The sequence below is a fragment of the Enhydra lutris genome, unplaced genomic scaffold (genome assembly GCF_002288905.1).
Source record: "Enhydra lutris kenyoni isolate GAN:26980312 unplaced genomic scaffold, ASM228890v2 scaffoldscaffold13, whole genome shotgun sequence".
Taxonomy (NCBI): domain Eukaryota; kingdom Metazoa; phylum Chordata; class Mammalia; order Carnivora; family Mustelidae; genus Enhydra; species Enhydra lutris.
The window spans coordinates 30158273-30182040 of record NW_019154097.1 but is presented as its reverse complement, the minus strand read 5'-3'; the positions used below and the strand labels follow the sequence as shown (position 1 = coordinate 30182040).

Below are 23768 nucleotides of genomic sequence, written 5' to 3'. Positions count from 1 at the left end.
CCAAAAGCCCAATCAGTAAACACGAGAAGACCAGTCATAGACTCGGGTAAGAAGAGTACCTCACTGGAATCAGTGGGTGGTTATTGTTCGTTTGTAAAACAACCAGTGTTGGGCAGTACGACCCTCCCAAGATTTGGTTGACTCTTTATTGGATTCACGTAGCTTTCACAAACCAACAGCCATAGCCATAGTTTTTTGAAATTTGCCTCTTTTTCTCTTGTAGAGGTTTTTACAGATACCTTGAGCTTATGAGGCTTCTGCAAGACAATTGGATCCTCAGGTCCTTCTCCCTGATCTAGCTTATTCCAGTGAAAAAATACACTTCGGGCCACATTCATAGATGTATTCACAGGCTCTAAGAAAGGTTTTGCCCTGAGGATGAGACTCCGTTGTTAGTGGTGTTTGTAGCCATCATTTCCCCATTGTATCTTTTACACTTACGCATGAGAAACTGTTCTTGCCATCCTGAAAGTTCTGGAACTGGTGGGTCATCACTTTTCCTTTTCAGCCCAGCTTGCTGCTAGTTCTTTTCTGAGTTCATCTCTTTTTCGTGTTTGTGAAGTGCCCTAATAGCATCGGGACTAGTTACATACTTTTCCCAGCTTCTTTGTATAAATCCATATGTTCACTAGTCACTTTAACTGCCCTCCAAGTCATTGCAGGCAGATGCTGTTTTGCCTCTGTATTGTATGTGTCATCATTTTTCTAGCCTTTAGTGACAGTTTTGTGTTGCTCAGTTCCAATGCCAGTGTTACATATGTTATGTATTTGTTATGGCAATAGCCTCTTCCTGGTATCCATTTCCATACTGGCTTTTCCTCAATGAGGCTGCTGTAACAGCTCCAACATTTTAGTGTCTCACTACAATAGAGATTATTTCTAGCTCCCGTGCTAGCTGTAAGTTGTCTGCAGTTCTAAGGCTCCATTAAATGGGTCTGACTCTGTGTTCCAGGCTAAGGAGCAACCCTATCTTGGTCTTAGATTGGAGGGAAGTGAAAATGCTGAACTGCATAGTATCTCTCATGTCATCTTCTCAGACAGGGTGTGGGTAACATGCAATTATGTTTCATTGGCCAGAGCAAGTCTTAAGGCCAGGCCCAGTGTTCATATGACAGAGAAGAATTTGTTTCTAAGGCGTGTGGTTTGAGTCACCAGACCCAAGGGCAGGGATGTAGAGTTCACCTACAGAGAGAGGATAGAATAATCAAGAACAGTAATACCACCTGTACATCCATTGCTAGATACGTTCCCTAAAGCAGCAGGGTTTTTCGGAGTGCTGAGTTCTTATGTGAAGATAATGAAATTCTAATATGAAGATAACATTTGGAAGCTATCAGTGCATGAGTGACTACGAATAAGATCGCCCCAGGAGAAGAAAGAGAATGCTAGAAACCTCACGGGACAGTGTCTACAAAAGATACTAAGAATGAACAGAGGTGGGGAGAAGAGTAGGAAAGAACAAGTCCTGGACTCTTACAGAACCATTTCTGCTCCAAAATTTACAGCTTTTTAAAAAAGAAAGCCTGAGGGGCGCCTGGGTGGCTCAGTCGAAGGCAGATGCCTTCGGCTCAGGTCATGATCCCCGGGTCGTGGGATCAAACCCCGCATCAGGCTTCCTGCTCGGCGGGGAGCCTGCTTCTCCCTCTCCCTTTCCCACTGCTTGTGTTCCCTCTCTCGCTGTGTCTCTCTCTGTCAAATAAATAAAATCTTGAAAAAAAGAAAGAAAGCCTGAATGCAGATGCTTTAAATCTTTCTAGTTTATACCGTCACAAGTCTTAATTTCCAAATAGCCTAGGAGTTTTAAAAGTAATACGTGTTTGTTTGTCATTACAGAGATTTGCCACAATATGGGCAGAAGCAGTGGCAGTCCTATTTTGGAAGAACTTTCGATGTTTACACCAAACTCTGGAAGTTCCAGCAGCAGCATCGGTAAAGGAATTTTACAGTTACAGGAGAGTGAAGGGCCAGTTTATGTTAGTTCCAGTTTTGACCTTTACTACCTCAGTATGCTTTATCTCTTGGTGCATTTTAATATAGTTCATCTTCATGACACAAAGGAAAATAAATAGATTTTTTTCCTATTTACTTAAGTTTTTAAAATGTAATGTTCTCATCTGATCTTTAAAGAGAGTGTTAAATCTGAAGTGGTTCAGATTAACATAGGTAGGCTTGATGCATGGTTTCATTCTAAAATAGGTATTGTTTATTTGGTGAAAGCTGTTTTGGGGGGAGGTTGTTGCTTTTAATTTTCGTGAGCATAGCTCAAAGAAGTTTCTTTTCATATTTCAGCATACTTTAGGTAGACATTTAATATATGCTTTTTGAATTTAATTGATGTTGAAATCTCATGAAAAATTCATGAATTTGAATTCATGAATTCAGAATTTCATGCTGAATTGGGTGGTATTTTATCCTATTAAATTTGCAGATTTGGTTATTTTTGGAATTTATAGTCTCTTATTTCTATTTTCTTATCTCCTATGTAAAACAGACAAGTCTTGGATAATCGGTATGGCTTGAAGCGGTGGCAAATAGGGGAAATTGCTTCTAAGATTGGGCAGCTATACTACCATTATTAGTAAGTGAATTACAAATGAAAAAATAAAGCATTGTCCTGATTTAAACACAGCATGCAAAAGTATGCATAATATACTTACTTGGTAGGAGGGAAAATTAAGGCATTACAAATGAACCCCAGATCGTAGTGATCAAAACAGTATTATGAAATGATCTTCCATAATCCAAGTAACATTATTTGCTTCAAAGGCTTGCCTTCCTAACAGTGCATTTGGGCAGACTCATTTATAACTTAAATGCTCGTCATCTTGGTTTGAGATAAATCATAAATATGAAATGAATTTATAGTTCTTAATGGCTTCACTTAAATCTTGATCATATCATAACTATATGTTTGAATGAGTGGTTTTCGGGGGAATACTTTAAAACTCGTATTTGTAGGATATATCTAAAAGGTTACATGAAGCAGATAAATCTCACTGATGAGATGAGATTCTTAATGATGAGTCAAGGAAAGAAGATAATTCCTTTTCGGAATCTAAATCTCATTGAGTATCGGGTATACCATAAAAAGCTTGGACCATATGGAATTTCTTCCTCTTCCTATCTCTTGGCACGCCATCCAACATTCCCCCATTAAAATCACTCTTTCAGGTAGAATATTTTCTTAAGAAGTCTCTTGTAAAACTAGAAATGTTAAACAGAGAACCTGATTCATCAGCATCCTCTGAAGATTAATACGGATTAGTCCATTTCTGAGTCCTATGAGAAACTGAAGAAATGAGCCAAAGGACAAGTGACTCTGTATGGATTTGGGGAAGGCCATGAAAGGTCTGGTGGAAAGATGTAACTGGGTGGAATGCTGTTTGGAGAATCCTTTCAAAGAATGAGAATAATGTGTACTTTGGATTGCCATCAAAAAAGGCTTGGGAGCAGTGGGGAGGTTTTTTTTTTTTTTTTTTACCTTGTCGTTATTCTTACCCATTTTAAGGGTATTAAGATTATTGCTTTGCTGATTGCAAATTTAGGATAGTCCTTCCCATCCCCTCGTGTAGAGGAATAGAGGAAGAATAAAACAAGTATTCATCATGAAGATTTTGAGACACTGTCAAATTTAAGGATTTTTTTTTCCTCATAGCCTACGCACATCTGAGACCAGCTATCTGAATGAAGCTTTCTCCTTCTATTCTGCAATTAGACAGAGATCATATTATTCTCAAGTCAATAAAGAGGACAGGTATGCACCTACTATGTTTTTAGAGAGGAGATAAAACACTCAGAATTTTTAGCCTGTGTGGAAATTATGCGAAGAAGCACATATTTGTTTATAACTTTTATTAATTTAAATGGACTTTACTGAGCACCTTACAATATATTAGGCCTTCTTAAGCATACAGACCTATGTTACCTAAAAGCAATAAATGTCATAGATGTAACAACAGATGTCCTAGTACCTGGGAGAAATCAGAGCATGAAGGAGGGGTTGATTATTTCTTAATGAGAGATTGGAGACTCACAAAGTTTCATAGAAATGAAACAATTCCAAAGTGAGGCTTAGCGGATAGCCTTTGTTCTTGTTATCCTATATAATTTGAATTCATATACATTCAAAAGCTTGCTGACAGCTGTGGGTGGGACTAAAGAAAAGGCCGCTAAAGCTGTTTACATTGTCTTATATAAACTGGATATGTTACAGTGGTGTAGCTCCACTGTAAGAAAAAAAAAAAATCACACAGAATTTATTCATTTCCCGACGGTAATCTGTTGAGCCACATGTTTTGTATTTGGCAGTGGTATAGATGCTTGGGTGGGAGAAGAGAAAAGAAGAAGGTTTACATGTGTTCTCTTCCTTTCAGAGGATTATCTCCTTATGGAAGTTACAGACATATTTGGGGTACAGGTAGACTGTGATATTATTAATTCCAGGGGAAGACATAATTGCTGAAGGAATCAGGGTTCTGCTGGAGAATCTCTGTTACTAGTATTCCAGGAATTGTTGGAAGAGAAAGCTCAGGCATAGAAGATCTGAATGTTCTCTCTACTGCCGGCGGCAGAGCTCACAGTTGTTATATAGTGAAAAGATTATATTCTCTTACCAGTAGACAAGAACATAATTTTGACATATTTTTCTAGAGAACACTTTATGGTTGGCTATCATAAAGCTTTCTGGCTAAACAGCAGTATTTTTTGGAAAGCCCCACTCCTGTAAATCCCCTTCATTCCCCAGCAGATCTTGTTCAGGCTTGTGCAAAGGAGTTTGCTTGATACAACGAAGGCATGCAGTTGCTGGATTCTCCGTTTTCCCCAAAATCATCCCTGTGCTTCGTTCTTCCAGCAAAAGTTCCATCAGTTACCTGCCTCTCCTTCAGATTTTCTCATGGCTTACCTCACCTATTCTCACTACAGATACATTTCCTCAGAACCCCTCCCCCCAATTTTTGTATTCATATTGTACAATTTGAATTCATGGTGAGATAAATTTTATTTCTAAAAATATGCAAAGGGGCTATGTAATGAATATCTTTTCAGTATGAAAATACATATAAGGAAAGAACCATTTTTTTTTTAAAGATTTTATTTATTCATTTGAGAGAGAGAGAGAGAGAGAGAGAGAGAGAGCAGGAGCAGGGGGAGGGGCAGAGGGAGGAGGAGGAACAGGCTCCCTGATGAGCAGGAACCCTGTGCAGGGCTGGATCCCAGGACCTGGAGATCAGGACCTGAGCCAAAGGCAGACATTTAACCAACTGAGCCACCCAGGTGCCCCAAGGAAAGAACCATTTTAAGCAATAATGAAATACCTTGTATAATTCACTCTTCTGCATTTTCTAATTCGCTCAAAGGGAAATTGGCCTTGGGCCCTTTGGCTTAAAACCAAACAGTTTCCTTTATTAAAATCCTTTCCTATCCTAATAGCAAATACCCCATATGAATGATTTTCCTGTGCTGCCTCCTAGAGCAAGGCAGATGAACAGAGGTAGGATTATTTATTTATTTATTTGCGGTAGGATTATTTATAACCAGTATGACAAATCTCTTGCCTGAGGCCACTAAATTAGAATGAAAGGACGATCCATTATACAAAATCTTGACCTTGTTCCCTGTACCTTAGGAAGGATGATGGTTGGTAGGTTGTTTCTCAGTTCTTACAGGGCGGGAAGACAGCCAAGGTAGTTTGCTAATAGGTCCTAAAATGAACAGCCGGTTTAGCATAATACCCTCTAGTTCCATCCACGTCTTTGCAAATGGCAAGATTTCATTCTTTTTTTTGATGGCTGGGTTATATTCCATTGTATTAATAAAATAAGATGAAAACTGAGAGGGAGGCAAACCATAAGAGACTCTTAAGTCTAGGAAATAAACTGAGGATTGCTGGGCAAGACACCTGATACAAGGAGCATTGGTGTTGCATGCAACTCATGAATCACTAAATTCTACCCCTGAAGTTAATAATACAGTATATGTTAACTAAATTGAATTTAAATAAAAAATAAAATAAAGCGAACAGCTGGTTGATTAAAACTAAGTAAGAGGATTGCACAATTTCGCAGTTCCTTTAAAAGCAAAAATCTCTCCTCAAAGGGGCAAGTTCTCTCTGCATTGTCTCAGTACCTAAGGACTGCGTTAGAGCCAGAAGGAATGGTACATTCCAGCGATCACCAAGAGCAACACATGAAAATGTCTCATTCCATCATCATCGTTTTTAGTAGGGGAGAGGTTACTGCATAATCATTTGCCCTGGGAGCCACTGACCCTGGCTTTGCAAATGGCTGAGGCTGACCTGGTCAGAGTTCCATGTGGAGAGGATGAAGTTTCTGGGTACCCAGAGGTTGGGGCCATGTGGCAGTCAGCCTCCTGGGAAGACTGTTTCTCGGGCAGAGGTATAGAGGTCAGTGTCTTAGAAGTAGTGGGCCTGGCAGGCTGGACAAAGCTATGGCTCTGCAGTACCAGAAGAACTTTGTCAGGAGAATCGTGATGTCAGCTGTGGGGGTGACATAATGGACTTTTTCCATCATGGGAACCGTGAATCTGATCTTGAGGACCTTGGCACCTTCTAGTAGTGGTGTGTGTCGGGAGGACTTGAAGTGGACCTTCCTACTGTGGTTCATAGGATCTTTTCCTTCTGCAGTTTGATGTGTTTTCAGACAGTGGGGCTGTGGGCTGTTGAGGTTTTGGGGCCTGATTGGGGTAACCTCTTGTGTGTATGAATGGATAGCCCTGACTTACTTACCTGCCCTCTGCTCAGTTCGACGCAGTGGTTTCCACAACAGAACACATCCATCTACTGCTGTGTGTTCATGTAATACAGGGATGGCACGGCTGTTTGGGAACTGTCTGCTAGCCTAGGATCCTTTTTACATTTTTGAAGTGCAGTGAAAAAAAGAAAAGGTAGATACACTATGAGCACCGTATGTGCCTACGAAGCCTAAAACATTTACTGTCTGGCCATTTGCAAAAATTTGCCAATGCCTGGTTCAATATGTGTTTGTGTAATCTGTGTTACATAATTGTGTGATATGATACAAATCCACAGAACCTGTTTTATTTTTATAAAAAAATTAAAGGAATTTTCTTATTAATATTTCAGCTATGAATGAACATCATCCTCCTACAAATTTTCCTCCTGTTTGAATTCCACTTTGATAATGTGGTAGGCTAAACAATCAAAAATAACTGCATCCAAAATAACCTGGAGATGCTGGATAAACAGATCAACTGTCTTTTTTTTTTTTTTTTAAAGGTTTCATTTATTTATTAGAAAGACAGAGATAGTGAGCTAGAGCATGAGCAGGGAGAAGAGGGAAAAGCAGGCTTCCCACTGACCAGGGAGCCCCACATGGGGCTCGATCCCAGGGCCCTAGGATCATGACCTGAACTGAAGGCAGATGCTTAACCCACTGAGCCACCCAGGCGCCCCTCAGCCATCCTTTTAAATGGACAGTTTAGCTGTCAAGAAAGTAAGGGAAATCCTCAGGTCATTAACCCTGTGACCAGTGCCCGGACAACCTTGTAGGAGGGTGGTTAGTTCTGGTGATGTAAGAGAACGACTGTGGATTTCTTCAGAAAGAGGAAAATTGAAACTGGAAGGAACAGGTAATTTACAAGGATTGGTAAGAAAAAAGTTACCCCTTGGTTTCCTAAAAAATCACGGACTTCATAAGACAGTGGTCATTGTATTAATGGCTAATTGAGGTTATTGAGATAAAATGGGGCCAAATTCTGGACAACAATAACATGAAAGAAGAAAGTAAAGAGCTAAACCATACCAATAACATCCATTTATCATCCAGAAGAAGCTTAGAGTCGGTAAAGTTTGCTTATTAAAATATTAACAAAAATAGGGGCACTTGGGAGGCTCAGTGGGTTAAGCCTCTGCCTTCAGCTCAGGTCATGATCTCAGGGCCCTGGGATCCAGCCCCACATCGGGCTCTCTGCTCAGCAGGGAGCCTGCTCCCCTCCTCCCCCCCCCCCAGCTCTCTGCCTACTTGTGATCTTTCTCTCTCTGTCAAATAAATAATCTTTTTAAAAAAATTTAAAAAATAAATAATAAAAATATTTTAAAGAACATAAAGAAAATGTTTAACTTCAAAACAGGTAGAGGGGAGGAAAGTGAAAAATAAAATTATGATGTATGATCTTTATAATAAAATCTAGGAAAGGAATACACACTAAAGTATAATTAGCACAAAAAACTAAAGTAGAAATAAGTACAAGTACATTGGTACTCATAGTAAATGAAAGTGATCTAAACTTCCTAATAAAAGTCAGAGATTTATCAGTATGCCTTTTAAAGGAAAATCCAATAATATAGTGTTTATAAGAGATCCTCCAAAGATACAAGGTACAGGAAAAGATAAAATAGATAGCAGAGGGAAGAAATGCCACTATATTTAAGGCAGGGAGCATTATTAAAGATAGAGGTTTACTTCATACTGGTGCAAGGAACAACTCAAAAAAAAATTCTAAACTTGTATATGCCCAATAATGTAATATTATAGTAAAGCAAAAAGTGGCATATTTTATGGAAGAAATTGATAAATGATCCAACCAATATACAAGAAGATTTTTCATATACCATATTTAATCATTTATCAAGAAAACCAAAAACTGAGGTTTGAATAACATAATTAACAACTTGTTCTAATGTGCTTAAAACTGCCAATACGCAAATGCACATTAATTTTCAAGCTTAAATGAAACTTTTGTGAAATTGACTTAAACCTGACATAAAACATGTTTCAATGATTTTCAAGTGTAGGATGTCTAACCATGGTCCAGTGCCATTAAAAATTAAGAATGACAACATAATTTTTAAAAAAATCAATAAATATATCAATTAGTAGACACCTTTCTAAATAACTCATGGTTCAAAGAGGAATTTTTACAAATTTTCTCATGGAAAATGTCCAGCATATAAAAAATATGCTGTTGTAAGATTATTACAATTGTAACGGAGGCTGTGGAAATCGGAAATACCGAGTTTGAATTGATAAGGGATGAGTATAAAGGGTCAAGTGTGAAGAGGTACAATATTGATGGTAAATAGCCTTTGATCATTTACTTGTAGCAACCACTAAAAGAAGAGTAAGGAAAGCGGTATAAGTAGGAAACTGACAGAGGACATAAAATAGAGCACTAAAATATATTTGATGAACTGGAAAGAAAGCAAGAAAGGAGCACTAGAAAACAAATACAGGATGGGCAAATAGAAAACAGACAGCCCAGTGGGAGATGCAAACCCAGCCAAAGTAACAGATAAAATGTAAACGGTCCAACTTCCTGAGTCTGTGAGGCAGAGATTGTCTGGATAAAAAAAGGTAACTAAATATTGCCTACAAAATACCGGTTAACGTGAAAAGACACAGGTACTGGAAAGGCGAGGATTCAAGAAGATATGGCATACAAGCAGTAAGCATAAGAAAACTGGGTTTGATTATATTAATACCAGAAAATAAGATTTCAAAACAAAAAATGTTCTTCCTGGAACTCTTTTCACCTCATATTTTCCTGCGGTTGTCTTCTTCTACCACAACATCACTCTCGCTAGGAACCCTCCTCTGTGGGCTCAGATAGCATCCTTTAGTCTTCCTGTTGTTGTATTTATTCTGTCATTGTGTTTATCTGTGTCCACTATGTTGTAGGTAGCTTCCTGTCTCTGAGATTTGTGAAGAGGGGGCCATGTCTGTAGTTTGTTTTGATCATTCTTCTAGCAGAGTGCCTAAGGCATCTAAGTTTCCCGTGGGTATTTGTTCAATGAATGAATATATGAATGAACGTAATGAATCTATGAGTAAGAAACGTGTTTAAATGCGACTATAGGTTATGTGCAGAAATAGTTGTAACTGTGCAAAATAATATCTAAAAGAGTTTAAAAGCTGCCAGAGAGCTGGAAAAATCAAAGAGCGTGTTTTCTTTTTTGAGTCTAATGAGTTAACTTCCTCTTTCTCTGCCATAGACCTGAGTTGGTTGTTAAGAAGCTACGATACTACGCAAGGTTTATTGTAGTTTGTCTTCTGCTCAACAAAATGGATGTTGTGAAGGATTTGGTGAAGGTAAGTGTGCTTTAAAATTGTTAAAATCCTAGGCTGTAATTGTGTATGGATAATTTTGTTTCTCAAAAGTAGACTTAGGGTAAAAAATAATTTTAAAATGTGTAAAACATTACAGCATTCAAAGTATAGTAGCTTTGGACAAGGGCAGTGCTAAAAGGATTTTCCTGCTCTCTCCATATTTCTGATACAACTAGCCAGAGACATTTCTCTTAATCCCTTGCTTTTGTCCCTTAAGCATGTTTTACATTTCACCATCCATCAATGGATGGTCGAGAAATGCAAACCAAAGGTAAAATACTTGGTTTAAGAGAAAATAATTGAAAGGTTAGGTCAAGAATAAGCATATAATGTTTTACAAAGGTATTGTGAATGAGTTTTGGTCTTCCCATCCTTTTGCTCTGTCTGCCTCACTCTCCTTCATTAGCTGAGGTAATTAGGAGGTAACCATACCCAGAATTCACTCCATATCTGTAGTTACTGCATACCCCATTCTGGTTGCACTCTGTATTCAGTCAGTCCTTCCAGTGGTGTGCTTCCTAATTTTTTGGTACTCAACTAGAACATGCTAGTTTTTTGTGGGTTTTGTGTGTGTGTATGTGTTTTATTTGAACGAGAGAGAGAAAGAGTACAAGTAGGGGAAGGGGCAGAGGGATGGGGACCTGAGCAGGAACCCCCGCCTCCCCATGCAGGGCTCAGTCCCAGGACCCAAAGGTCATGACCTGAATCAAAGGCAGACGCATAACCCATTGAGCCACCCAGGCGCCCCAGAACATTTAGTTTTGCCAGGTCCTTCTCTGTCTTCTTCCATCTCTAGTTGCTAATAAGACTCTTCCCAAAACACACTATGATATAAATCCAATGAAAATCATCTAGACAGTCTTCATTTTTTTCCAAGTATTAAAAATTGGGGGTTTTACCTCTAAGAATCTTCTTTTAATAAATTAAGTGCTGATGTAGCATTGATCAAATATGAGTTACTCTGGATCTCTATGAAGATCTTACTGGTGTGTATTATTCTGGAGGCTTAAAGCAAAATAAAGCAGTTTTCTTTGTTTTTGGCTATAATTGGTACTATTATATTGGGACTCTGGCTATAAATGGGACTATATGTTGATAATAATCAAGCTTCTTAACTATATCAATTTCTGTAAAGAATATGGTATAATATAGCAACCTATTTTTATGTGTATTTTTCCTATAATCATTTTTCTTTGTGATATTTTAAAATTAGGAATTGTCAGATGAAATTGAAGACTATACTCACCGCTTTAATACAGAAGATCAAGTGGAGTGGAACCTGGTGCTTCAAGAAGTAGCAGCTTTCATTGAGGTCAGCTTTTGACAAGGATGATTGTGTAATCACGGATAATATACATTTTTATTGTGTGTATATATCACACAATATGTACTGACATTGTGTCTTATCCATCAACTACTTACTGCTTTTTTTCTCCAGGCGGACCCAGTGATGGTACTGAATGATGACAATACCATTGTTATCACATCTAATCGCCTCGCTGAAACAGGAGCCCCGTTGCTGGAACAGGGCATGATTGTGGGACAGTTGTCTCTGGCTGACGCACTCATTATTGGTAATTGCAATAACCAGGTAAAGAATGGTGAAGGAATTATACTAAAAATTCACTTAGAAAAATAATGCTTTCCTATTTTTAAAGAATTATAGATTTTTATTGCACAATGACTTTCCTTGTAAATATCCTAAATCCATTTGTGAGGAAATGGTTAATTCAATTATGCCATGTCCGCATGGACTGTATTACAGACATTTATAGGTTTAGGATTTTTCATTGCAGAGGTAGATACACTCATGATATGGTAAGTGAAAATAAACTTGGAATAGAGCTGTGTAAACAGAATTATTTTATGTATGTTAAAATGTCTGTATGCATATATGTATAGGCAAAAAGACTAGGAGGAAATTTACCAATATCCTAAAAGGTTTATCTCTGGGTAACAGAATGATAGGTGATTTATTTTCTGCTGTTTTAAAGCTTAACTTTATTTAAAAAAAAATTTTTTTTTAAAGATTTTATTTATTTATTTGACAGAGAGAGATCACAAGCAGGCAGAGAGGCAGGCAGAGAGAGAGGAGGAAGCAGGCTTCCTGCTGAGCAGAGAGCCCGATGCGGGGCTCGATCCCAGGACCCTGAGATCATGACCTGAGCCGAAGGCAGCGGCTTAACCCACTGAGCCACCCAGGCGCCCCTATTTAAAAATTTTTTAAAGATTTATTCATTTATTTTGAGAGAGAGTATGTGTGAGCAAGCAGGAAGGGCAGAGGGAGAGGAGAGAGGGAATCTCCAGCAGACTCCCCACTGAGTGCAGAGCCCCCACGCAGGGCTAAAGCCCACGACCCTGAAATCACAACGTGACCTGAAACCAAGAGTCAGACGTTTAACCAACTGAGCCTCCCAGGCACCCCTATTTTCTTCTTTATAACTTTCTAAATCCGTATATTACTTTTACAGTCAGACAAAGGGAGGAAGAATTATTTTTAAGTATATTCATCACAGCCAATATAAAATATTTTTTCATGATAGAATAGTTCCATGATGGTAAGGATTTAATGTACTAGAAATGTAAATTTACTGGAAATTATGGAATATCAGAAATGTGTCCAGTGAATACATTTTTCTGTATGCATTATTTACACAAGTTTAAATATTGGATCCTTCCCGCACACCTTTCATTTTTGTTATTGGTAACTTTTTCTAGTATTTCTCCAATTTTGGCTTTAAAAGCTATTAATTTTCAGGATGCTTGGGTGGCTCAGTTGGTTAAGCGGCTGCCTTCAGCTCAAGTCATGATCTCGGGGTCCTAGGATCGAGTCCCGTATTGGGTTCCCTGCTCAGCAGGGAGTCTGCTTCTCCCTCTGCCTGCTCTGCCTCCTGCTCCCTCTGCTTGTGCTCTCTGTCTGTGACAAATAAATAAATAAAATCTTTTTTAAAAGAGCAATTAATTTGCAAATTTAATTTAAATGTAAAAATTGCTTGCTTATGGTCAGAAGACATTAACAGTGTCTCCAGTAGAGACATCCACATGGCCAACAGACACGTGAAAAGATGCTCAACATCACTCATCATCAAGGAAATGTAAATCAAAACCAAAATGAGATATTCCTCCCTTCACATCAGTCAGAATGGCTAAATTAAAAAAACTCAAGAATCAACAAATGTTGGCAAGGATGTAGAGAAAAAGGAACCCTCTTGCACTGTTGGTGGGAATGCAAACGGGTGCAGCCACTGTGGGAAACTGTGTGGAGGTTCCTCAAAAAGTTAAAAATACAGAACTACCCTATGATCTAGTAATTGCAGTACTGGGTATTTACCTCAAAAATACAAAACACATATTCAAAGGGATACATGCACCCCTATGTTTGCTGTAGGATTATTTCTAGCCAAACTGTGGAAGCAGCCCAAGTGTGCATTGATAGATGAATGGATAAAGAAGAGGTTCTCTCTCTCTCTCTCTCTCTCTCTCTCTCTCTGTGTGTGTGTATATCTGTATAATGGAATATTATTCAGCCTTAAGAAGCAATGAAATCTTGCCATTTGCAACAACATGGGTAAAGCTAGAGAGTATAATGCTAAGCAAAGTAGGTCAGAGAAGGACAAATACCATAGGATTTCACTTATATGTAGAATTTAAGTAACAAAACAAATGAGCAGAGGGAAAAGAGAGACAAACCAAGAAACAGACTCTTAACTGTAGAGAAAAACTGATGGTTACCTGAGGAGAGACAGGTAGGAGGATGGGTGATATAGGTGATAGGGATTAAAGAGTACACTTAGCATGATTTTTAAAAAAATGTTTTTTTAAAACAACATATTGCCTCCCTGAAGTTCTATAGAAGTTTTATTCAAAACGGAGACGGCTGCACCCTTAAACATCATATAGAGCCAAAATGTATTGATGAGGTTTTGAAATATGGGCCATAGCCATTTTCTAGCAGGCTGTTTTGCCAAAAGTTAGCATGTTTTGAAGGACCTAATGTAGGTCTTTTTGTTTAGATGACTGCTTTTCATGTTTCTGAAAATACCTGAGGAAGTTGATGGATTGACAGAAATATAAATAAATGGAGAGATATGTGGTAACATAAATAAAGAAAATGTTAATGGTATAGGATCTAGGTGATGCGCTCTGAGTATTACTGTACAATTCTTTTAGTTTTCTGTCTTTGGAAATGTTTTATAATAAAACACTGGGGAATAAAATTACCCAATGTCATCAAGTATGCATGAATGTCAGAGGTACTATGATGGTCAGAGGCTTCTGGGTCTGTGTTGCATTCATGGTCAGGTTTGTTTTCCTTGCAGGTTAAGTTTAGTGAACTAACTGTGGACATGTTCCGGATGTTACAAGCCTTGGAAAGGGAGCCGATGAACTTAGCCTCCCAGATGAATAAACCAGGAATGCAGGTGATCTTCTCTCTACATTTGCAATTTCGGTAACACTGTTTCTGCCTCTGCTCCTCAGGGAATGCTGTTACTCAACAAATGCTATGCATGTAAATAGAGAATTCTCTTGAGATACAGGAGAGATAAGTACAATAATAGTAACGTGGAGTAAAAAAAAAAAAAAAGCTATTTGATGAAGAGGATCATAAAAAAAGGCATTGATAATTCATCAGTCAAATACAGCTCGTATGTGTCTTGTTTTCTGTGTGTAAATATAGGAATCGGCTGATAAGCCTACCAGACGAGAAAACCCCCACAAGTATCTGCTCTACAAACCAACCTTCAGTCAACTATACACATTCTTAGCAGCATCTTTTAAGGTATATATGATCCAATACTCTTTACTATATGAGAAAATTGTGCCCTGAGTAGAATCTGAGAGTCACTCTTTTTTTTTTTTTTTTTTTTAAATTTTTTTTTATTTATTTATTTATTTGAGAGACAGAGTGTGAGAGTAGAGAGCTCAGAGGGAGAGCAGACTCACTGCCAAGCAGGGAGCCCGATGTGGGACTCGATCCTGGGACTCCAGGATCATGACCTGAGCCGAAGGCAGTTGCTTAACCAACTGAGCCACCCAGGTGCCCTGAGAGTCACTCTTTTCTTTGAATCTTTGAGTCAAGAATTTTGATGAAATATGAAATTGAAAACTGCTTCAGAATATCTGATCACATCTATTTGGAACAGAAATTGCTTATGATGTTATGACTCTTCCTTACCGTTAATTAACAAGAATACGGACTAATCATCATTCTCCTTTCTCCAGGTTTTATTACTAAAGTACTTTGCGCATAATGGTCAGATTGGACAGGCATGTTGTGTGTTCAGGGAGCTCTGGGGAGCACTGTGACCATCTGAAGGTCTGAAAGAACTGTGAGAAGTAGGGGATTCCTGCCAGCGCTTATGCAGAGAAAGCCATGGGCAGGAGTTGGTCTTTTAGACCTATGGCCAGGATCCTTACTTCTCCATTTCAAGGTTTGCAGAGACCATTCTCTAAATGACAAGGTTTTCAAAGTAGAGAATGAATTCAAAACTTTGGGCAATAGTAATAGATTATAGATTTGTAATGATTCTTTGTTGCCTGAGCAGTTATGAGTTGGAACCTGCAAGAGTGGTTGAACTCCTGGAGAAGATGGCATTACGTTGAATTAGGTTCTTATTGTCCCTTTAACTTGAAAATGTCAGGATGTTCAATGAAACCATTTGTTGTTTGGTGTATGCGATTTTCTTTAATTGCAGGAGCTGCCCGCCAATAGTGTGCTTCTGATTTACCTGTCAGCCACTGGCGTCTTCCCCACAGGTCGTGCTGATAGTGAAGGTACAATAAAGGAATGCTCCCTGTTGCAAGCAGGGCTTGAATTCTCTTTATTTTCTACAAGACGATGGCCCGTAGCCCATAGACCATCCCAAGCTTTCCAGAAAGGCTTCCATATTTGAAACCTGGTCCCTTTGTTGAATTGGCAGTCTTGTAGATACCCCATCTGCTTTATTTAAGTTGCAATATTATACTTTGAAGTCCACAGATCACCAGCAAATTCGAATACTAAATGCATGCCTCACTATCAAGTTTGCCAAAGGCACATATATATTTAAATACATATGGAATAACCAAGCCTCCTGTTCTGCTTCACATCACTGAGTTTTTCGGGGCCTTTAGGGCAAAGGGAAATCTGGTCAGCGGCTTCATTGTGGCTAAAAGTCTTGGTAGAAATTAATGCACTCTTGTAACTGTGAAAGTTCAAGTCCTTGTCATGATTTTGTTTCTGTTCTTTTTTTGGTTTTTATGGATTCAACCTGAAGAATATTGGGATGCTGTTTCAGAATCAAAACTTAAAACTATCCAGAATATATGAGTCCAGAATATAAGAAATTAATCAGAATAGATGAGTAACATGGATGTAAATTAGGAAATTAAGTCTTTGGACAAAAAAAAATTTTTTTTTCTTAACGTTATTAACATTTTCCTCTTCATCTGTTTGTTGAAATTTGCATTCCTTTATACAATGCATGTCCCTGCCATCTTCCTTGCATGACTTATAGGTCCTTTTAAAGTGTTAAAAAGAAGCAAAATGAATCTCAGAGTCTTCTCATTGCAGTGATTCTTAAGGAATAAAATGTAACAGCGTTAAAAGTGACACGATCATAAATTGCTTTAAATTTTTTGGTAATGAAGTTAGTAATTTTATTTGTAAATAATTATTTCTTTGTTTTTAAACATGTATTGTTGAATCTGCGCCCCCATTTTGACATACTGATCTTATTTAACTTTTTCAAGGTATAATAGGTACTAACTAAATGGCCCTTTGAGAGAGATGATTCCTAACATCCCACAGTTACAGTTCATTTAGATAAGTGTTCAACTAAGCAATGTGACCAGTAGAAAAGGCTAACTTCAAAACCGAAAGTACAGTGCTAACGTAATAGAGACAATAACAGATGTTTTTCACACACTGAAATTTGGCATTTCTTTTCTAAAAATGAAGTTTTTGCAATGAGAATTTTCAAGTCCCCCTCAAAATTTTCCCTAAATTTTATAATTAGTGGCTCATTTAGAATTACATTTAAGAAATTATTAGGACTTAATTCTGCAACTTTCTTTCTTAGATAATTTGATTGAATTTGAGATAAAATTTTGCTTGAAATATAAAGATCATTTTGAACATCCCAGATCTCCATCCCTTTTACTACCCAGAAAAATGGGGTGCAGTAGATTCTTGTCTTGTTTCTCATTTTATTCTGTTTGAAGAACTGATGAATAATTAAATGATTTTTTAAAATGTTGAAACAGGCAACATGCTGAAATCATTTAAATACTGCATTAAACTAGAATGTTAAATTTTAAAGTGATTAAAATGTTTTGTAATTGTCTTCCATTTGTATCAGTAAGAGATTCATATGAGCGTCAGATCAGTATCATTCTCCAACTGAAGTCTAGGATTCTTCCCTTTGTTTTTATAGGTCCTTATGATTTTGGAGGGGTACTTACTAATAGTAACCGAGATATTATAAATGGAGATGCCATCCACAAACGAAATCAGTCCCACAAGGAAATGCACTGGTATGTATTCTGGTGTCTCTCCCTGTTATAAAAATTATAGTTCTGTCTTAGAAAATACTAAGTAAATTGGGGAGTTTTTTCTAGTACTGGAAATACTCCCTCACGCTACTATTAAGAACACTTACTTGGGTTCCAGCAATATTTCAGGCTCTGAGTGTCCTAGGAAATTAGAATTTTTGGCTGACATTCATTTTTAAAATTTTCATTGAGTATTATATGTCAGGTCCTGTTCAATCATTGGGGATATGTCAGTGAGCAGAATTACATTCAAGTTGGAAGAAACTGTACATGTATACATAAATAGTATGTACATAAATAGTATGTCAGGACATGATACATGTTAACATTAATACAAGCTTTTTTTTTTTTTTTAAAGATTTTATTTATTTATTTGTCAGAGAGAGAGAGAGGGGGAGAGAGAGCGAGCACAGGCAGACAGAATGGCAGGCAGAGGCAGAGGGAGAAGCAGGCTCCCTGATGAGCAAGGAGCCCAATGTGGGACTCGATCCCAGGACGCTGGGATCATGACCTGAGCTGAAGGCAGCTGCTTAACCAACTGAGCCACCCAGGCGTCCCAAAGCTTTTTTTTTTTTTTTAAAGTTTATTTGAGAGAGAGAGAGTGAGCCAGAGAGAACTTGAGTGGGGGAGGGGTCGAGGAAGAGGGAGATGCAGACTCCCAGCTGAGCAGGGAACCCGTGTCGGGACTCCATCCCAAGATTCCAGGATCATGACCTGAGCTGAAGGCAGACCCTTAACCAACTGAGCCACCGAGGCGCCCCCAATACAAGCTTTTTAAAATACGGTTCTTTTGGTTTGATATAGTATAAATGAACTTAGTTGTATCATTTCAAGTAAATTTCACCATGAAAGTTTGCTGTTTTTCTAAATACAGCACATTCATTGCTTGGGCCGTTATTGGCTCTAGACTCTCTCCAGCTGAGGGATAGCCGTCTGGTTATAAAGGAGACTGGACTTGTATGAAACTGCATTTCTAATAACACTTTACAGAAAAATGTTAACTGTTCATATTAAAGAATGAGGGAAGGAGGGCAGAAAGAGAGGTATTTCAAATTATGTTTATAATATCTAACAGTCCTCCAAGTCATACATTGGTGCTGTCATTGACCTTGGTCATAAATGATTTATATTTGAAAAACTCATATTTGAAACCCATTGAGGTTTGATGATGTTGCTCATTGACACATCATTTTATTTATATTTACATTAAGATTTTATACATACGTTGTCTGGTAGGCCATGAGAAAGAGAGGATACACACCAAAATTGTGACTTTGTTTAGTAGCGGTTCTCAAATGTTTGTTATTGGACTTCAGACCTTGGGGACAGTGGGTCTTCTGTGGGCCAGTGAATCTGTATTTTTAACAAGCACCCCAGCTGATCCTGATGCAAATATCCAGAGGAATCATAATGGATAGTAAAAGGGGAGCCTCTACTTAGTATATGTAATATTAAATTGTAGCATGATGTATTAAGAATCTTTAAAATAAATGAAGATTTTTAAAAGACTCACTGCAGTACAAATTGGGTTGTGTTAGCACATTATGTTTTCAGAACATTGTCTTAGAAGGAGTTTTTCTTTTTTAATTTTATTTATTTATTTTACAGAGAGAGATCACAAGTAGGCAGAGAGGCAGGCAGAGAGAAAGGGGGAAGCAGGCTCCCTGCTGAGCGGAGAGCCCGATGCAGGGCTCGATCCCAGGACTCTGAGATCATAACCTGAGCTGAAGGCAGAGGCTTTAACCCACTGAGCCACCCAGGTGCCCCAGAAGGAACTTTTTTTAAACAAGCACCTACATGCTGACTTGTGAGGTTTTCCTGTTTTATGTTTAGTCCATCATTAAATCTGTAGACTTCTCTTTAGCTTGAATGTTCCTGAATAATTGTTCTCTCTGAATATTTTTCCATCTAAAACTGCTAACTTGTCTCTTCCAGTTGATATAGGCATGTTTCGTCTTTTGCCAAATTAATCTTTGTTTCTTGCTCCAAGCTGTGTTGAAAAAGAGATGGGAGCAGACCAAACCGAGGAGTATGATTTCTGAGACTTGGCTGGTACAGCTGCACAGTTAATCATTGTTACCGTTGTTGTTTCCCTAGCCTTCATCCCGGAGACCTCTACCCTTTCACGAGGAAGCCCCTGTTTATTATTGTGGATTCGTCCAACAGTGTCGCATACAAGGTAAGTTCTACGTGCACCATTGTATGTGTTAGACATTATGGCACTATCCCAAGGTAAGCAATCTAAACCCCAGCCTTTTTATTTTGCTTTATTCTTCAAACGTTTTACACAGTTTGTATTTAGTGTTTCTTTTCTTTTGAGGTTGTGCATGCTAGTCAGGATCTGGTGCTATGAATAGAGACAAGAAGAAAACGCATGAATGGACACTCAGTGGAAAATAATAAATTCTCCTGCAGGAAAAAAAAATTCAAGATTTCCAAGATCTCTGGTGGGAGGTTTATTTTTGTTATATAACCCAGAGTAACTTCTGTAGAGGTAGGAGGATACGGGCAAATTTTATTTTCTAGTTTTCAAACTTTTCCCCTTTTATACGCCAAGCTGCTGGAGTTTACGTGGAATTTCTATCCCATTTTACACTGTTACAGTCTGAATAGCAACATAAATGGTTTTAGATGCACTTAATTTTTTTTTAAATTTGTGACAGTAAGAAAGAAAAGATGGCCCTGAAAGCTGAAATAAATAACAGGGATTTAAAGCGAAAAGCCTTTGTTTTATATTTTGCTATTGAAGCAGTGGTTTTCCAATGACTGTGTAAAAACCGCCCGTAGTGCAGTTAGAATTCAAACTACAGTAATTTATGGGAAAATGAAAACAGAATCTTTGTATGTGTTTGGAATATTTCATTAGTTGGCAATATGTTCAAAAATATGCTAGGAACACGGATCTGCCAATTAAAACTATTTCTGTTGTGGGTGTTCATATAATTAGATGGAGAAGCAAATATTAGTAGACTTATTTCAGGAGAACAATGGAAATACATGTCTACTAGCCAAGAGATGATCCCAAGCATATGTTTACCATCCAATTTTTTGTTTTAGAGGCAGTATCTGAATTTCCAGAGCATCCAACCCACTGTAAATTTTTCGCATATATCCTGCTACCTGTTCTGTCAAGTTTGACATTACAACTTTTAATTTTAGGAAAATTAGCTGTATACTTTAGTAAATCATGTGTGTGTCGTTGCTTTTAATCTTTTTGAGAGGGTAGGAAGCCGCTGAAGGAAAGAAAAGCTTTATTGGCTGACTTATTTAAACCTGTAAACTCAGAAGAGTCCAGGCATTTTATGTCTTCACAGAATTCAGAAGAAGCATTCAATGTCCTCATCGATGAAAAGGAATCATTTGCTACAGTTTAGTGGTGTGACTGAATAGCTTGCTATACCAGGTCAAGTGTACTACTGAATAGGATCTAGCATGCATTTAGAGTATTTTAGCCATCTATTAATTTCTGTCAGCTTGATTGGATAATGTTTGATACCACCTTTTATAGGCTCAAGAATACCATTCATTGTATGTCCCTGCTATTTTCCAAAGTGCTGTTTGGATAGAGAATGAGTACTGAATGCTGATTTTTAAAAACACCATTGTGCATCATTGGAAATGTATTTATCTTAAAAGTATATCATGATTTAATTCAAAATTTTAATATTCTGACACCGAGGATAACGGTGCATTAATAAAAGGTTCTTCTGTTTACTTTTGATGGCACGTGGAGTATCACTCCTTTCAAAAATTAAATCGTCCAGAACAGACTTATTTATGCACCAGGCAAATTAGAGCACGGCACAGACAAATTTGGTCTTCTTCAAAATTAGTACTGTTCGGTACCTCTAAATCAAGTATGCGTTCTCTGTGTTGACACATGAAAGTGTCGGATATATACTTCTCCCCCGCAGAGCATGTGTGAAAAGTCTTAAATTACCGTTTTGCACATTTCTAATGAGAAAGAACTCTGTGACTGATATATTATTTCTTGAGTGCCGATTTTGCTGTGTTTCCTGAACATGTTTGCTAATGTTTCTTTATATAAGTACCAACATTTCATGTATATCTCTTCATTTAAATATTCTTTATTTTTATGGGAGTAAGTCATGCATGTAGTTTAAAGCTGTAGTTCTCAACTCTTTCCATGTATCAGAAACATTCGGGTCCTTCTCAAAACTATCTATCCTTGGGCCCCAGCTCGTGTGGTCCTGCGTCGCTTGAGCTGAAGTGGGTTTTGGGTGTCATTGCAATTCCAGTGTGTGTCAGGGTGGGGACCCCTCAGTCAGCAAGTTCCCACACATATTACCAAAAAGGCCTGCCCTCATTTGCCTTCTTCCAGAGGCCACCAGTTGCATCTTTTGTAGCTGATTATTTGGGTGTTTAGCCATCATTTTTCTAAATAACATGCTCGTATTGATAGTTCTTGATTGTTCAGTTTTAGGCATTATGTCTTACTATCCCAATCTGGAAAAGGAATTCAGCTCTTTCCTCTTCCTATCCCCAGCTCACAGTTATACCTTTTACCTTGACTTCTAACATGATTTTGATTCACTGAATATTTGGTGCTTATATTATAATGACTAGAAAATGTGTTTAAAATCCAAGCTGTATAGTAAACTTTTTCTTTCCTGTGCAACTTCCTGCTTTCCCTGGAGCAAACAATTACGTAACGTTGTTCCTTGTTTTTGTCTGAACATCGCATTGATTCAGCCCCCAATCTGCTCACCAGTCGCCTACTTCTTCTTTCAGATTCTTCAGATGTGTCTGTCTCTTAATTTTCTCTTGGTACCAAATTATTCCCCGCTCCCAGAGCCTCTGAATGGTGCCCTTCACAGAGACCTCATCCCAAGCCTCATTTCATTATTATCTTGGGAAGTCTTCATCTCTTCTCTGTTTCCCAAATCCCGTCTCTCTTCCTCTTAGACTCTCATTCCATTTGCTTTCATTTTGGTGCAGCATCTCCAGGAGCAACTTCCTAGGAAGGGTAAACAGGAGGTAAAATATTTGAGGTCTTGAACGTCTTCAGTTGTTCTTTAATTTACCCTCATGCTTGAATGATGGTTTTGGTAGAAATTAGAAATTATTTTCCTTCAGAATTTGGAAGGGTTTGTTGTATTGCTTTCTAGCTTGCAGGATTTCCTAAGTGGTAGAAAGCATTCTCATTCTTGATTCTTTTATGTGACCTGTTTTAAATCTTAGGAAACTCTGGAAACATCTAGGATTATCAGTTTGAGCTCCGGTGAAAACTCCATTAAGAAGTTTTCAACTTCTTAAATAGGGTGCCCTGGTCTGGGTTTGCTTTTTCATGCAGCTTGGCGTATATGTCACGAGTGCTTTCAACATGGAAACTCCATCTATTTTCTTGAGTTGTTCCATTGATTTCCTTTCCCCATTTTCTCTTTTCTATCTTTTGGGACCTTGGGACCATCTGTCATTCCTATATTGGAATTCTAGTCTAGTCTAGTCTAGTCTAGTCCTCTGATTGTCTAGCCCTTTATTTTCCATCTCCTGCTCTTTTTGCTCTTTAGGTAATTCCATTGCCTTTATCTTCTAACCTGTTAGACTTGTCATTTGTTTTTTGGATGTTTTTTCATAAAGATACAGATTTGTGTGTGTTTATAAGACATATGTGCATACACATATCTAATCATCTTGGTTGACATACCTTCTCTAACCTTTGAAAATAGCAATGATCATTTAAAAATTCTCCCTGCATGGTATCTTTTCCTCTACGTTGATTTGTTTCTCTTTGGTTTTGTCTATATATTTCATGATAGAGACTTTCCTCAGGGGATCGTAATGTTTCTTTCCTCAGATTTAAGAGAGGAAGCTAGCACAATGATTGTTATCTCTGAGGTTGTACATAGAGCTTGTCACACTGAGATGCTCGGTGTGATGATCTAGTTGGACCACTTAGCTGGGTAATCTCTGATGTCAGTATCTTCAGGTCTTTCTTCATGGTCTGGCCATTTTCACCAGAGCAGATTCAACTCTTCAGCTTGGAATGTGAGGATCTGACTATTAGCACTATGCTTTGTTTTTCCTAAAGTCTGTATGTGTGTTTATGTTTATATATTCATGGATCTTTATGTCTCCACTGCCTTACACTTAAAATATTCTTGGTAATATGTGTTGAATGATTAAATA

General features: G+C 38.0%; 1 protein-coding gene across 1 annotated transcript in view; it reads left to right on the top strand.

Annotated features, from left to right (window-relative positions):
- The window catches only part of LOC111145711 (suppressor of cancer cell invasion), a 147868-nt gene that overhangs the window by 86045 nt on the left and 38055 nt on the right, over positions 1–23768 (top strand). Inside the window, exons 4-14 of the mRNA XM_022500860.1 lie at positions 1834–1929; positions 2492–2578; positions 3656–3754; positions 9971–10067; positions 11299–11397; positions 11524–11676; positions 14405–14506; positions 14764–14865; positions 15782–15860; positions 17501–17600; positions 19716–19797. Coding sequence (XP_022356568.1) covers positions 1834–1929; positions 2492–2578; positions 3656–3754; positions 9971–10067; positions 11299–11397; positions 11524–11676; positions 14405–14506; positions 14764–14865; positions 15782–15860; positions 17501–17600; positions 19716–19797 — 1096 coding nt within the window. The remainder of the gene's footprint in view (positions 1–1833; positions 1930–2491; positions 2579–3655; positions 3755–9970; positions 10068–11298; positions 11398–11523; positions 11677–14404; positions 14507–14763; positions 14866–15781; positions 15861–17500; positions 17601–19715; positions 19798–23768) is intronic.